Source organism: Pteropus medius, unplaced genomic scaffold (genome assembly GCF_902729225.1).
Source record: "Pteropus medius unplaced genomic scaffold, Ma_sr-lr_union100, whole genome shotgun sequence".
Classification (NCBI taxonomy): Eukaryota; Metazoa; Chordata; class Mammalia; order Chiroptera; family Pteropodidae; genus Pteropus; species Pteropus medius.
This window is the reverse complement of record NW_024356249.1, coordinates 18,624,099-18,638,361: the sequence shown is the minus strand read 5'-3', so window position 1 is coordinate 18,638,361 and position 14,263 is coordinate 18,624,099. Positions and strand designations below refer to the sequence as shown.

The window sequence follows — 14,263 nt, the reverse complement described above, 5'->3', positions numbered from 1 at the left end:
TTCAGTATAGTTTCCCAGATCATAGTTGAGAAAAGAAAGAAAGAATGTGCCCAGCTCCACTCAGTAGAGCCATATGCCTAGTCAAGCAGAAACAATATACCTGTAAAGTTGCCAAGGCAACATCGAGGGCAGGGGGAAGAGTAGACAGAATGATTTATGAGGGTTTCTTGCCATAGGAACGAGTCTAAAAATACACTTCTATGTTGTTTTCCTCACAAGAATAAATGCCACAGGATTTGTCAAGGGAATTGCGATGCATAAAAGCTTGAGACCTTATCAGAGCCCAAGGAAACCAGGGTGAAGGGCAAGGAGAGGGGAAGCAGAAGCAACCAGTGAGAAAAAGTCCTCATGGTGTGCTTTCAGTTTTCTGTTGAACTGATGCTGTGCCCAAGCGTAAAACTGGGTTTTTTTTTGAAACATGCAAATGTTGTGTATTTAAAATGTGCCTGGGGGAAAAAAAAGATGTTTCACTGAGGTAAAATGAAGATACTTGATTTCCATATTTTAAAAAATGTCTTAGCTTCTACTTTAATACTAGTGGATTTGCAAAGACAATTACAGATCAGCATGTGGAATAACAAGTCATGGCAACAGAGTTTGAAGTTGCATTTTATTTATGAACAGTTGAGAAAGAAGCTATTGGGGCAGATACAGTTGGCATGTCTTAACACTCTTTCCTGGCATCTTGCAGTTAGCCAAAGTTGTCAGATGTCCACACTGATTTTCACTTTCATGAATTATACATAATTGGATCAGTTTTATATTGTGCATAACAAATAATCAGATACAGCAGCTTGAAATACATATTTATGATCTCACTGTTTGTGGGGGTCAGAATATAGGCACAGTTTAGCTGAGCCTTTTGCCTTGGGTCTCACCAGGCTACAACAAGGTGTCGACCAGGCTGTGATCTTATCTACGAGTTCAACTGAGGGAGGATCTACTGCCAGGCTCATTCAGGCCATTGGCAGTAATCATTGCTGTAGAACTGAGGGCTTCAATTTCACATAGGCTGGTTGGCGAGAGGCCACCCTCAGCCCCTAGAGGCTGCTTATAGTCCATTGCCACATGGGCATCTCAACATGGCTCTGAACTAGCAAGGAGAATCTCTGCATGTCTCCTACCAAGATGGTCTCTTACATATTTTTGTTACAAGCAAGTTACATGTCCCACACACATTCAGTGGGAGGGAGTTGCATAAAGATATGAATGCCAGGAGGCCATCAGGGGTCACTTTAGGGTTTGTCCATCACAATGTCATTCTTAGAAAAAGGGCAAGTTCTCTAAAACTGTGCAATCTAGAAATCTGTTCAAAATTAGCATGTGTGCAAACTAAGCTGTTAAAACTTCCATTTTCACCATTTTACCCTTTGGGAAATGAGGAAGGGCAGAAGTGAAGTTGTAACCTTAACGGAGGCTGACAGGAAGGAAGAGAAGTTTATTAGGAGGGTTGAAAAAACAATAAAATGAAAGAAAATCATAATTCCTGTTTTCACAGGGAAGAACTGCAAATGGTGGATTACACGATTCCAGTATGTTCCCTAACCTGCTTTGGAGGTCTGAGCAAACGATTTGATAGGAGGTTCCTGCTGTATTAACATTTGCCTTAATGCACTTTCTGTAGACATGGGATGCTGTGTGTACTTTCTGTAACTCAATCAGATATGTCACTTTACATGAAATGGATAATTTCCTAGTCCGCCTTAATATCCCTGTCTCAGGGCCTGGAAGGTTTTGTGGCCTTAATTATTTGTCCCTTCCAATGAAAACATTTGCAAACCAGCATGCTTGGGTTATGATTTAGGGTTTAATATAGCTTATGTCTTAAGCCACCAGGGGACTTGAAGAACACTAAGGGACAGGATTGCAGGTGGTTCCCATGTGGCCTGCGGCTATATTGCTTGTTCCTACAGCATCTAGTAAGGCAGAGATCAGAGATTTAGGAGATCATATGATGGCTTTGGGGATTCAGTAATTTCTTTGCCTTCTAAAATGGCTGCCTTCAAACTCACCCTCAAGCTTAATACCACCTCAAGCAAATAGAATCCCAGTTAAAAGAGCCCTTCCGTTAACTGATTCTTCATTTGTTTTATGGGGCGTCCATGTTTAGCATAAGCTCAAATCACAGTGCAGGTGATATACTCCTTGGACTGCAGTCTGTACTACAGTGCTTGACACATAGAAGGTGCTCAGTAAATGCTAGTATGACTGCTGCTACTACTATTACTACTGCTACTACTACTACTGTTATGTATACATTCAGATCGGTCTCTTCTGCTTTCTACAACTATAGTAATATGCCAGATCACCAAAAGAAGAGTAGCATAAACATAAATAATTCATATTATTTGATGGAGTCCGCTGTTTTAGGCACTTTATGTTATCACATTTAGTTCTCACAATAACCCTGTAAGATACATATTATTATTTTTATTTTATAGACAATGAAACAGCCTCAGAGGTACAGAATTTCACCTGTGTTTAGACATATATTATGCATGTTTATTTATGAAGAAAAGTAAGTAAACCAGAGTCCCCTATTCCTTGAGTATTCTTTTGGTTAGGCTGCATTGTATATCTAACTCATTGTATAAATCGTCAGAAATTCTCTATAAATGATTTTGGAGAAGATCAAATAGCAGGAAACAGCTTTCATTTTTAGAAGTACAATTTTGAACTGTTCTAATTTGTCTCATCTGAGAGTAGCCATTCATTTCTAGTTAATCGATATTTCATGTGCTTGTATACCAGGCACTTTAGGAAGTAATTTCACATATCTAATAGTAATTCCCCACCTCAACTTATACATATAATTCCGTGGCACTTCCTTCTACAGGCACATACCCTTAGGCCCCTGGCCTGCAGTTTTCCACGTGGAACGCACACAGCGCCACAGCTCTACCTCTCACTGTCCCCTCGCCCCTGCAGCCACAGGTAACTTCACATGGGTGACTCCTGATTCGTCATTCTGCAAGTCTCCAGTGGAATGCTTTTTCTCTGGCAGAATTTTTTCTTGATCTCCTAATCCCTTTGGGTTCCTTGTGTCCTCATAAGTCCCTAAGGTGTCCTCTGTGACATTTACTCATTCGTTTACTTGCCTGTCTCACCCATTAGGTCGTGGGACCTTTGGGGGCAGGGATAGTGCTCTGTTTGCTGCTGTTTCAATAGCATCAGGCCCAGGGTAGGCACTCAGCTAATACATACTGCAGTTTTGAGGAAGAGCAGCTCTGGGAGGGTGTGGGGGTGTGGGCCTCTCCTGGGGCCACCACACCACAGCTGGTTTCCCGTTTAGAGACCAAGTCTCCTAACCCTGGTCTTTTTCCCAGGCGTAATGCTTTTACATAAAACTTCTTCACTTTTTTTTATTCAACCAGCCTAAATAAGCTTAGTTTCTTTAACCTTTCTTTCTAGGGACTTCTTTTTTCTCTAATTTTTTAAATGATTACTGATTATTACTTTATAACTTTTTAGTTTTTTCTCTCACATACCATTTTTTAGCCAGGCATTAAAAGGAACACAGGACAAAGCACGCCCATAGTTTTGGGTGTTGTAGACTTTATTATGCTGCGTTTTCAGTTCTCTCTAGTTAGTACCTCCAAGTCTTTGATGCTGCCTTAGCCTCTTCATTCCAGGGCTTCTCTGTGTGAGGTGGACTATGTCTAAGGAGATAAACACACAGGCTTCTGTGCTCACTTTGTTTTACAGAAGTTCTACCCAGGAGTGTAACGTGGGGGTTGTTTATGCTCTGAAGAACATGGAGGAAGGCTCTTACTGTCACAAGGGCCAGAAATGCGGCTGGCTCCTGAGGGGCAGGGCCTCGCAGGGCCATTCCGCGTGATTCCTGAGTAAGCCCTCTGGTATTCTGGTTCCCTGCTCACCGGAGTAATTCTCTGCTTCTCATAATTGATCTCTTCTATTACCTTCTTATTGCCTCTCCTCTGAGATCCATAGAGTTCAGTTAGTTTTCAATTCTTGTATCGATCCCTCCTACCTAATTTTCTTCTAGGGCCATACTCAGTTCCTTCCCATTTACTCGTTAATTAAATGAGAAGACGGTGCCAAGTTGCAGTTCAGCTTCTGCAGACTGCTCCATGATGCAGCCCCGAAGCTGCGCTCACTAACTGATGCAGTACCCTTTGAGCAGTGATCTGTTAGGGGTGCCCAACTGGATCAGATGAAAAGCCTTCTGACTTATTAATTTTTGTCTCTGGGTTGAAATAGGACATTAGGAAAATTTTATGAATTTATTCTTCACAAAGCTAGATTAGTCTTTACCTATTTGTTCTTGAGTTTGTTTTGCCTGGCCCCAGCGGGAGTGGAGGTTTCACTGATGTACTTGTAGGTTTCAGGAAAATCCAGTTTATATTTCAAAGAACACACCCCAATTTTTAGATATTGGTCTAATTTTTAGGTACTTTATCAGGCTTCATATATTTTCAAAAATAATTGCTAGTGAACCTGATGAAACTAGGCAAGATATTCCATGGCTTTAAGGCAGTCTGGCCTGCAGTATGCAGCCCTAATGAATGGGAAACCCCAACTAGATTCTTCCCTCTGTCAGGGTGGCTTCCTGCCATTCCACCCTGGGGTGCACACACCAATGACGAGCTCACAGTGTACTTATTTTTAAAGGTCAGAGATAAAAATAAGTACAGTATTAAAAACATTGATCACTTAGTATTATTTATTTATAGCTTCCTCTCCTTCTAATGAAAAGCTACTATTTTCATTAACATTTCCACGTAAGCCCTGTGATGCGTGAGCCTGAACCTTGGGGACAGGACCACTGGTGTTCAGGTGTTTGTCTTCATCTGTGATATAAGATGAATAATGATACTCATCTCACGGAGGTGAAGTGAGAATTAAATTCTCTAATACGTGGAAGTGCTTTTGTTATAAACTTTAAATGCATAGGTAAATAGATTGAAGGGCAAGTACGAAGCATTGATATTTATGCCTAGAATTGCCAAATGCCATGTCTTAATGATTTTAGCCAGAATATTCAGTAAGACTATAAGATGAATAGGTCCTTAAATGAGCACCTTCCACTCTCTAAATGTTTCTGTTTCTACTTTTCGCTTTCTCTACTTGTGTCTCTATTTCTATTAATGCTCACCATCATCTCTCAACTCTGGTCAGCTTTCTATAACTGGCTATAATAGAGAAGTATGTTTTAATTATTAATTATTATTATTGTATAATCTTAATTAAATAAAACCAAATAAGTGGAGTATTTATTTAAACTTTTAAAAACTCAATTTTTTTCCAACTTATCAATTAATTTTTGATAATGCATCAGTGGATCAGAGGTTCTTTGTAGAAAACCTTTCCTCTCCATTTCTTTATGCTTTGTTGCTGGGGTATTAGCAGCAAGGCTACTTAAGCACTTCTAATTCAGACAAATCTCTTTCTTTTAGAAACGTGGATTTTATTGAATTCTATGTTGTTTTTCCCTAAAAACTTAGCAAAAAGTATATGGTACAGATATGAGTATTCATAACTACAGAATAACAAACAAATATACTATTTTGGTGACTTTTTTTTAATCATGAGAAATGCGGGATCATTCATAGTGTGAGAAGAAATTTTGAGAATTTTTTAGGCACCGCAAAATTAGACGGGCAGTTACAAGCTCTAGGTTTCTAACTAGGGTTACTGGATTTTTTTTTTTTCCTTTTTAAAAATCTACATACTTCTGCTGACTGTTGTGTGGGAAATGGCAAATCACTATGTTTTTCTTTTTGTGATGACCAAGCAAAACCACCTCAACTGTACCTCCTCTTGTCTTATAGTTCTAAGTTGATCTCTCCTTCCATAACTTTTTCTACCTCCCGGAAAAGTCCACTTGGTGAAGTTGTGACTGTTGACCGAGCACATCGTGTTAGTCCAAGACTGTTGTAATTACAGATGACAGACCATAAATCAATTTCATTTTAAGAGTGGGTACAGAGGGAGAAGAGTTTATTGAGAGGGTGCCTGGTAGCCAGGAAGGATAGGCTCAGTGTACCCTTCCACATCTGCATCTTTGCAAAGAGTCCGTAACTCAAGCTCCTTCCCTTCTCAACCCATGCAACAGCTTAGAGAGGCTGTGCTGTTAGCTCAAAACCTCAGAGCAGGCCCCGCTTCCTCTGATCACATTGTCCTCCCATCCCTCCCCCTGCCCACTTTCGTCTGGTTACAGCCTGCTTATTCTCTCGGACCTGTTCCCTGACGCCCAGCCTCAGGTGCGTCCCTTTTACGTGTTTTCATAAAATTCCATGCACAGGACCTGTATAGGCACTTATCAGACGTTGTTAATTGTTTGTTTACTTATCTGTTTCCCAACTAGACTGTGACCTTCTACAGAGTGGGAACTGTCTCTGATTCATGTTTCCATTCTTTGTCCATGGTCTTATTCATAAACAGAAGTATTTTTTGAATGAGCATGGGATCCCCGTTCATGGTTGCAACTTTGCTGTTTTGGACGGGGATCAGGACAGATTTCCCCTTCATGACATCAAAGTCCCTAATTCTAATATCCTTCATTTTAAAACTGACTGGATGTGATCCACAAACAAATTCAGTAAACAAATGCGTGCAAAAAGCCTGTTAGGTCAGTTGTTTTGGTAATAGTTAAAGTTCTGTGCAATATCTAGATACAAATGATGACTAAAATATATTTATAAAATGTATAAGTGAGCCTTTCTTAATGGGCAGCCAGATCAACTATATAATTGACATGAACAGAATGCTAAGAACTGATCAGGAAATTGCCTGGCAGTGAACATTTATTTTTAGTGGTTTATTTTTTTTATTGAATCCAATTATTTTGATGATTAGTCTAGTGGCTTTGTAAGTAAACTGAAAAACTTTTACTAAAGTATGCTAACTTTGTCAATTTGTCCTTACTTAGGTAAATTATAACCTTTAACGATTATTTTATATAGTTATTTTCCATTTGTTCTAGGATTGAAATGTCATTTGTTGGTTCAAGGACTCTGATGTGTGGGTCCCACATCAGAATGGGCTTCTTCCCTTTTTGACTGACAATTTATAACCAGCTTTGATTAGACTCTTCAGTGGTTATGGATCCATGAAAACCATTCACAACAATAGTTTTGGGAGGCAGAAACTAAAAAGCTGCTTTTTTTTTCTTCTTGTATATAGCTTTTTTTCTTTCAGGATATATAACTCGACTGAGCTTGTGTGATACTGAGCCATTTTAATGGGGTTTTATTATTGTTCTGAGAATTTTTATCATCAGAAACAAATGATTTCAACAGAAATAAAAATGAAGCAGTCAGTTTTACTGGCATACTGATGTATTCCTTATTCTTTTTCCTTTTTCTTTTTTTCCAGTGAGCATGTTTTTGAACACTTTAACACCGAAGTTCTATGTGGCCCTGACAGGCACTTCCTCACTAATATCAGGGCTTATTTTGGTAAGTGATGGAATCCTTCCTATTTAAAAACATGCTGATTGCTAATATATATGTTAATATGTACAGGAAAAAAATCTAGAATATACACCAGCAGTTTACAGAGATTATCTTCCATGTGTATATATGCTGGGTGTGGCACTTATAGAGGCCTTTCACTTCTTAGGTTACGTATTTCTAAAGTATTTGAAAAAAATTTTTTAATTCGTTGAAAGAGAAAAACAAGATGTTAATAAAATAGAAAATAAAGAAAAACAATTCTGTGTAGATACTATAAAATAAATGTGACTCAGTTCAACTAAAAATGTTTTCAACTACGCTTTTTGAAATAAATTCTTAAACATAATCAAGATTAGTAGAAATATAACTCACTTTCTTTAAACTTATTGACATGGATGTGACAATTCTAAGCTTCCCCACTCATCTTTTTTTCTCTCAAAATTTACATTTATTTCCCTATTGCTTCCTTAAAAAATCCCAAATAGGCAAAAAGAATTATGATAATCATCTCTATCATTCCATTACCTTCCTTATGTACTAAAATAGTCACCGGTATGATAAATTATAACACCTGAAGTCTCTTTCTTTCATTTAAATGACCTTAATTAGGACCATCTAAACTCAGTGGGATCACTCTAATATAATTACATGGCCTTTAAGGAGAAAGTGGTTTTAGAAAGTTGTTTTTTTTTTTCTCTCTACACATAACCCTGTGATTATGTTAAGAGAAGGTCTGTAGAGAAACAAAAGATTTAGGGGAGAAGGGCACAAAAAATGTAGAGCAAGAGCATACATGAACCTAGATTAATGGAGGATTTCAGAAGCTCGAGCTTATAAAGAGCCAGAGTGAAAGGTGGAGAAATGTGTGCAAGGCAGAAACCTGCAGACAGGTGAAAGGGATGGTGGTGGCGTGGGGAGCAGCTTTTTCTATGGTCAGAGCATATTCAGGTTAATCTTGCTTTACTATAACACGCGGGCTGCTGGGCTCAAGGGAAGAGATGTTTAAAGTTGATACTATTGGACCAGGAATTCGAAAAACATCAGCAAAGAGCACTCCAAGATGGTTACGTACGTGGAAATCCAGATAGAAAGCCCAAGGCGATTTGCAGAGACCAAGCCAAGATGATGGGGAGCATATTAAAGTTCCTTCTTACAGTGGGTTGACGTGAATCCCATATTGCTGCTTAAATGCAGATCTGCATACCCATCTGCATCTCTGAAGTCTTCCCTGTTCTGTGGGGGCATGAGAAAAAGAAAGACCGCATAAGGAATTTATCACGCTGTAAGTGATGTGCCTAAGCAGCTCATGTTGGTTTATGGCAAAGCCAGGCCTAGAAACATGTCTTCAGATTCCCTCCTTAATATTCTTAAATGGACTGAAGAAACTTCAAATTTGGAGACTGCTTTCATGTGCTTGACAAATTACTAATGAGTATGTGCAACGTTTTAGCATATACATTTTTGGGAGGAGGGAGAGATATTACAAGTCTCCATCTAACAATTATTATTTACATTTAAAATAATATTTTAATATTTTTTTTAAAAAGGTCTTTGAAATCTTTTTTGATTAAACAAAAAGAAAAAAGTGAACATTTTTGGATACAGTTGGATTAGCAATTTCATACTGAAACCAGTAAATCACTCTGATGCAGAAAAGTAGGTTTTTGTGCGTTCTTCTCTCAGGGCTGTTAACTTGGGAACATTACCGACATAACACCTACTGTGTACCAGGCACTGATCTAAGCACTTTGCACACTAACTCGTTTACTCTTCACAATAGTACAGTGAGATAATTGCTAGTGTGTTCCCGTTTTACTCATGGGTGAGCTGAGTGGTAGAATAGGCCACTAAGTAACCTGCTGTAGGTCACGCAGCTGGCAAATGGTGAAGCAGGATTTCAACCCAGGCGGTCTTGCAACAGAACCTGAGCTTTTATCACTGATTTCACTGCCTCTCTCACTAAGTTCTCAGCTGTTTTTCTAGCTTGTTGAACAAATGGCAGATCTGGATTATATTCTAGCAATATATTGGTGTGGCAGCATTAGGCTTTAAATCAATTACAAGAGTATGGGTTATTTCACTCTGGTAAGCGATGCCCCAAATAGTCATTTTTTTCCTTCTAACTCAGGGATGGTGTTGTCCCATCAGCATGCTTTTCCTGTCCACCAGATAAAGGGATTTCCCTGAACCGTGACTATTTTTCACAGATCCAGGCTAATGAGGCTTTCTCCCTACTTGTGGCATGCTGAAACTTGGTTACTGCTATGCCACCTTGTGTTATATTTGCCTTGCAGCATTCTCAGGAAGCAGAGGATATTTTTGGTTAATGTGAAATTTTGAGCAAAGGAAAATAATATATGAAGATTTTGAATGGTCTTTCTCAAAAATGCTTGGCCTATACTGAGGGCAAAGTAACTACGATGTTCTTGATAGCATTAGGCTCCTGCTTTATTGTTGACAGTGGTGTTGTCCAGCCTTTGGGGACTCAGTTTTGCCAACCTTGAAATATACCCATAGTGGACATTTCTATTCAGTCAAAACTCTTTTCTGCCAAGTGCATTTCATGGAGAAGCAGCATGGAGCTAAAGGATCAGATGCTTTGCAAAATAACTGTGTGCATAGAACTGCCTAGCAGTGTGTTTCCTGGCACCAAGGAGACGATTATTAGAAGAGCCAGGCAGTGAACATGCACAGTTTAGGGCTGCCCCTGGGGAAATTGGTTGTTTGGGGACCTCAGGATTCCTATCCTAGAGACTAAAATTATCACATAATATGACGTCTTAGGAAAGAGAGGTTAAAAAGAAACAAAAAACCCTGGTATTTCTCTTGTGAAGAAACAGTCAATTAACTGAACAAATAAACATAGAAATAAAATGTTTGCCAAATGCTATTCTCTTTTACAGTAATTTTAAAAATGAATGAGAATTAATCAGTGTGCATTTTACTAGATGTCACTGCTAGTTCTTAATTTTACACGTTGAAAGCCAGGAATGAGTTTGTTATAGCACCTCCCTCTCATTCTTCCCTTTTGGTTCCTGTGCCCATATACCCATCCAAGCTGCTTTCCTGCCTCTCTGCCAACTTGGCACAAGCCTTTTCATCTCAGTCCGTTCCAGCCACAGGAACTGCACCTGTAGTCATAGCTCAAACCTATCAATTTCATCTTTTTTTTTTTTGCTTTAGCAAGGACGTGCCCAGTCTGTTTGAAGTAGTCTCTGTGGGCAATATTTATTTCAATGGAGAAAATTTCTGGGTTTTGTTTTTTTGCTTTTGTAAGTGGTAAGGTAGATTTGTGGAGAAAATGCTCCACTTAATTTTTTCAAAACGTTGGTAAAATGGAAAAAACGCCATATGTTGTATTGATATTCATACATTAACCCCAGGATCATCGGTTAACATAATGTATAGACATGCTTCTACACCTACATTTTACACATATATATTAAATAGATATAAAAAAGGCATCCAGAACATAATTTTAAAAAGTGAGAAGCAAGAACAGAGTAGAGAGAAAATTAGAATAGTAAATAAAATAATTAGTTCATGTAAAAGAATTATGTTTTAGAGAAAATGGTAGAAGAAATGATGATTAGGTGGGATAAGTAGTAACAAAAGGTCCATTTATTGAGTTTCCCACTCCATGCCAGGTACTGGTTTAAGAATTTTGCATATGTTATTTCATTTAATTCTCATTGAAATTCTAAGTGGTAGATATAGCCAGTGCCTTTGTGCTGCTGAATATAAACAGAAACAAAAAATTTAAATAATTTGGCCAAGATAATATAGCAAACAAATGGTTAGATTTGATTCCAGATCTCTCTGACCATGCCCTTCATCCTCTCCTGTTCAAAAGTAAGGGTGTAGGACTGTAGATTTTTATGGCTCCTTTCAACTTTTTTTTGATTCACCTAAAGGACTTAGTCTGTGTACAAGATGGCACTTTAATTGATAGGCATACAGATCACCCAAATGACAGTGATTCTGGACCTAAAAGTGAAAAATATATTCAGAGAAACTTGGTTGGAAGGGCGCCTAGAGTGTGAGAAGTAGCAGGAAACTAAAAGGTAATGGATCTATAACCCATAGCAACTTGACCTTGGTTAATTCCATTTAAGCCCCGAAGATCCTCTCTTGTCAAAAACTGTTTACCACCAGATATATTTCTGAAGACTTAGAGCAGGTGTCAATTTGGCAGTTTTTCCATAGGAGTAGACTGCTAAAAAGTTTCATATTTCCTTTTTAATCTCCACCGTCACTGTATCTATCCTCTTGTGATGTCATCATCTACTTTAATCCTTGGGAAGCACTCAGTCAATTTCAGACTGTGACATCTTTGTATTTCCCATGGATTTAATGGAATTGGTATAGAATTACTAAGGTGCTGCTATATGAGAATCTTGAAGTATTTCTGAGTGTGATATAGGGTATAGTGAAGTCCCTGATTCATGAAGAGAAGTATTCTATATATAGAATATGCAATTCAGAAGAGAAGGTCTTATTGGCTAGGAAGAATCTAGGCATCTTCAGGAGAGATTCAGCTTTTAGGTCTGCAAGAAATATGGAAGGGCCTTGTCTGTTATCCCTTTGTCAGATTTTTTTGTTCCTTCTCTGTGGGAGAAGATGAGACAGGTTTGCACCTTAAGCCAGCTGTAAACCTGGATCTCCAGTCCCCACATCCCAGCCCCAGTGTTCCTTTAGTCATCTTTACTTCTATCACCTAGTAATGGAGGAGGTCACAAGGCGTTAATAACTGAGGCCTTGACAAATACGATCTGGGTCCTGAATATAGCTTACGGCCCTTCTGTGTATAGATCCACCCTACTTCCTCCACCCTCACATTCCCAATTCTATCCCTACTTCTCTTATTCTCAGAAGATAAACCTTACCTGCATCTCTACCGAGGTCAGTGTCACCCACTTTTTATCCTTTTGTTGCCCTTCTTACATGTGAAACAGCTCATATTGCACCCCATTTTCTGAAATAGAATATATTCCTCTGTTCATTCAATCCTTCCCCTTTCTCCTGTCTCAGAGCAAGAAACGGTAGGTTACATTTCCAAGGCAAGGTGGGTGTACTTTCTGGACCCTGGCTTTTGCCTCTTGGTTACTTATACTCTTTTGTATCTTCAATTACTGTCTTTCCACTAGATTCTTTCCACTTCCACAAATATGTGCAGGCTTCTCTTTTTTATAACAAACAAAATGAACACAAACCAGGTCCTGCTGTTTATTTAGATTATATCCCATTAAATCACCAGGTCAGTTCTTAACATCTATCCATTCAACCTTGAACCATTCATCCATCCAGTCTTCTAACTGTTAGGTAGCTAGTCAGACATGAGTGACAGGGGGAACAAAGGAATAAGGGTCCAGCCTAGAGACTGCCCAAAGAACACCCTATTGGTAGTTAGAGAATCACTCTTGCATCCCCAGAGACAAAGGACAGGAGGGTCATTAGCTGGCTTAATCTGGCCACAGATGCCAGCGCAGAAGGTACTACCCTAATTTGCCCACAATTTAATGCTTATTATACTGTCATTATATTACTGTGTTTATGTCTGGAAGTTCATGAATCTAATTATAACAGATTGAATTCTGGGTAAGCATATGTGCACTAGGCAAAGAGTTATACAGCAGCCAAGTGTCAATCAAAATGATCTCACATGCCAGTCACCTAAGAACACCTCTGGAACAACCCATCACGACCCAAATATAATGCAGAAATTCCCACTCTGGGCCCTTTTGTGTTGGTAATTATGATGGTGGTTGTTACAGTGCTCAGTTACATCTCTTCACTGAAATCATTTGCCTCCTTGGGGCATGCTTTGTTTAAGATATACGTTTAACAAACCTTTTCTAAATCTCACTGACCTGTGATTCTTCGCTGCATCAATAAGGAAGAACCGAGGGAAAATGCTAACTATACTTCTGCGCCATTACCCACCCCCAACCCCGCGACACCAAAGTTCAAATCACCCCAGCGGTAACATCCATCCTTCCATCCATCTAACTATCCAGCCAGCCAACCAACATTAACCTAGTGCTTACTGTGACCTTATTTTGCACACCAGATAACAGAGCCCCAGAGAATCAAGAGAACCAACCAAAGTTATACAACTCAGCTATCATGAAGTGTATTAGGGCTTTTATCTTTCAGCTAGATAATAGGGTCACTATTGGCTTCCCAGTTGATCCCTATTAGTTTTCATCTTACTTGATCTGTATAATCCTTGGGGTGGAGCATCAGTAGGAAAAAAGTACTAGATTGTTTTTAGCACTATGAAACGCATAAATTTATATTTTAATTTTATGGTTATTTGTCAAATTAAACACTGTTTTATTCCACTGTGGCAAGCCCAGTAAGCTACTAGCATGTCCAAAGACTAGTTTTAAAATCTAAATTTGTTTATGAGAGCTTTGTGGTTTACATTTTAGGTTATGCACCAGGTAGAAGAATTCAAAGTGACACCAAATATGTGCATGTTAGAGAACACCATCTGCCCATTTGGATCGGTGCAGCGTTTTTAAATATTGTGAGTTGCTGGCCCAAAGCCTGTCATGTTTCAAGATAAGAAGCAGATTATTATACTAAGACCCCAAATTAGAAGACTTGGTTTGAAGTTGAAGAAGGCTTCAAGTCCCTTCCTTCTTCCTTTCATTAGCTGTTCATTCAGTAAGTTTTGGAGCCTCTACTCTAGGGTGTCCAGGACACTAGTATAAAAGAGACAGTGTTGGATAAGAAGCCAACTACTGCTGCGATAAGGCAGGCCTGAGAAGGCACTTCTTTTCTCCCCCAAACAGCTGCAAAAATAATTCAGTCTTAAGGAGGTCCATTATTCCTAAGTT

At 38.9% G+C, this 14,263-nt stretch overlaps 1 protein-coding gene across 12 annotated transcripts in view; it reads left to right on the top strand.

Moving 5' to 3' along the window:
* The window catches only part of ST7 (suppression of tumorigenicity 7), a 242,092-nt gene that overhangs the window by 122,852 nt on the left and 104,977 nt on the right, over positions 1 to 14,263 (top strand). For 10 of the 12 annotated variants that reach the window (XR_005652395.1, XM_039860986.1, XM_039860988.1 and 7 more), the window contains exon 2: positions 7,339 to 7,421. The exons of 1 other annotated variant lie outside the window; for it this stretch is intronic. Coding sequence is in view for 10 of the 11 variants with exons in the window: in XM_039860986.1 (XP_039716920.1) it covers positions 7,339 to 7,421 (83 nt within the window). In the remaining variant the exon portion in view is untranslated. Of the gene's footprint in view, positions 1 to 3,822; positions 3,846 to 7,338; positions 7,422 to 14,263 lie in introns of those variants that run through there. One more of the 12 variants, XM_039860993.1, reaches the window with a different exon arrangement.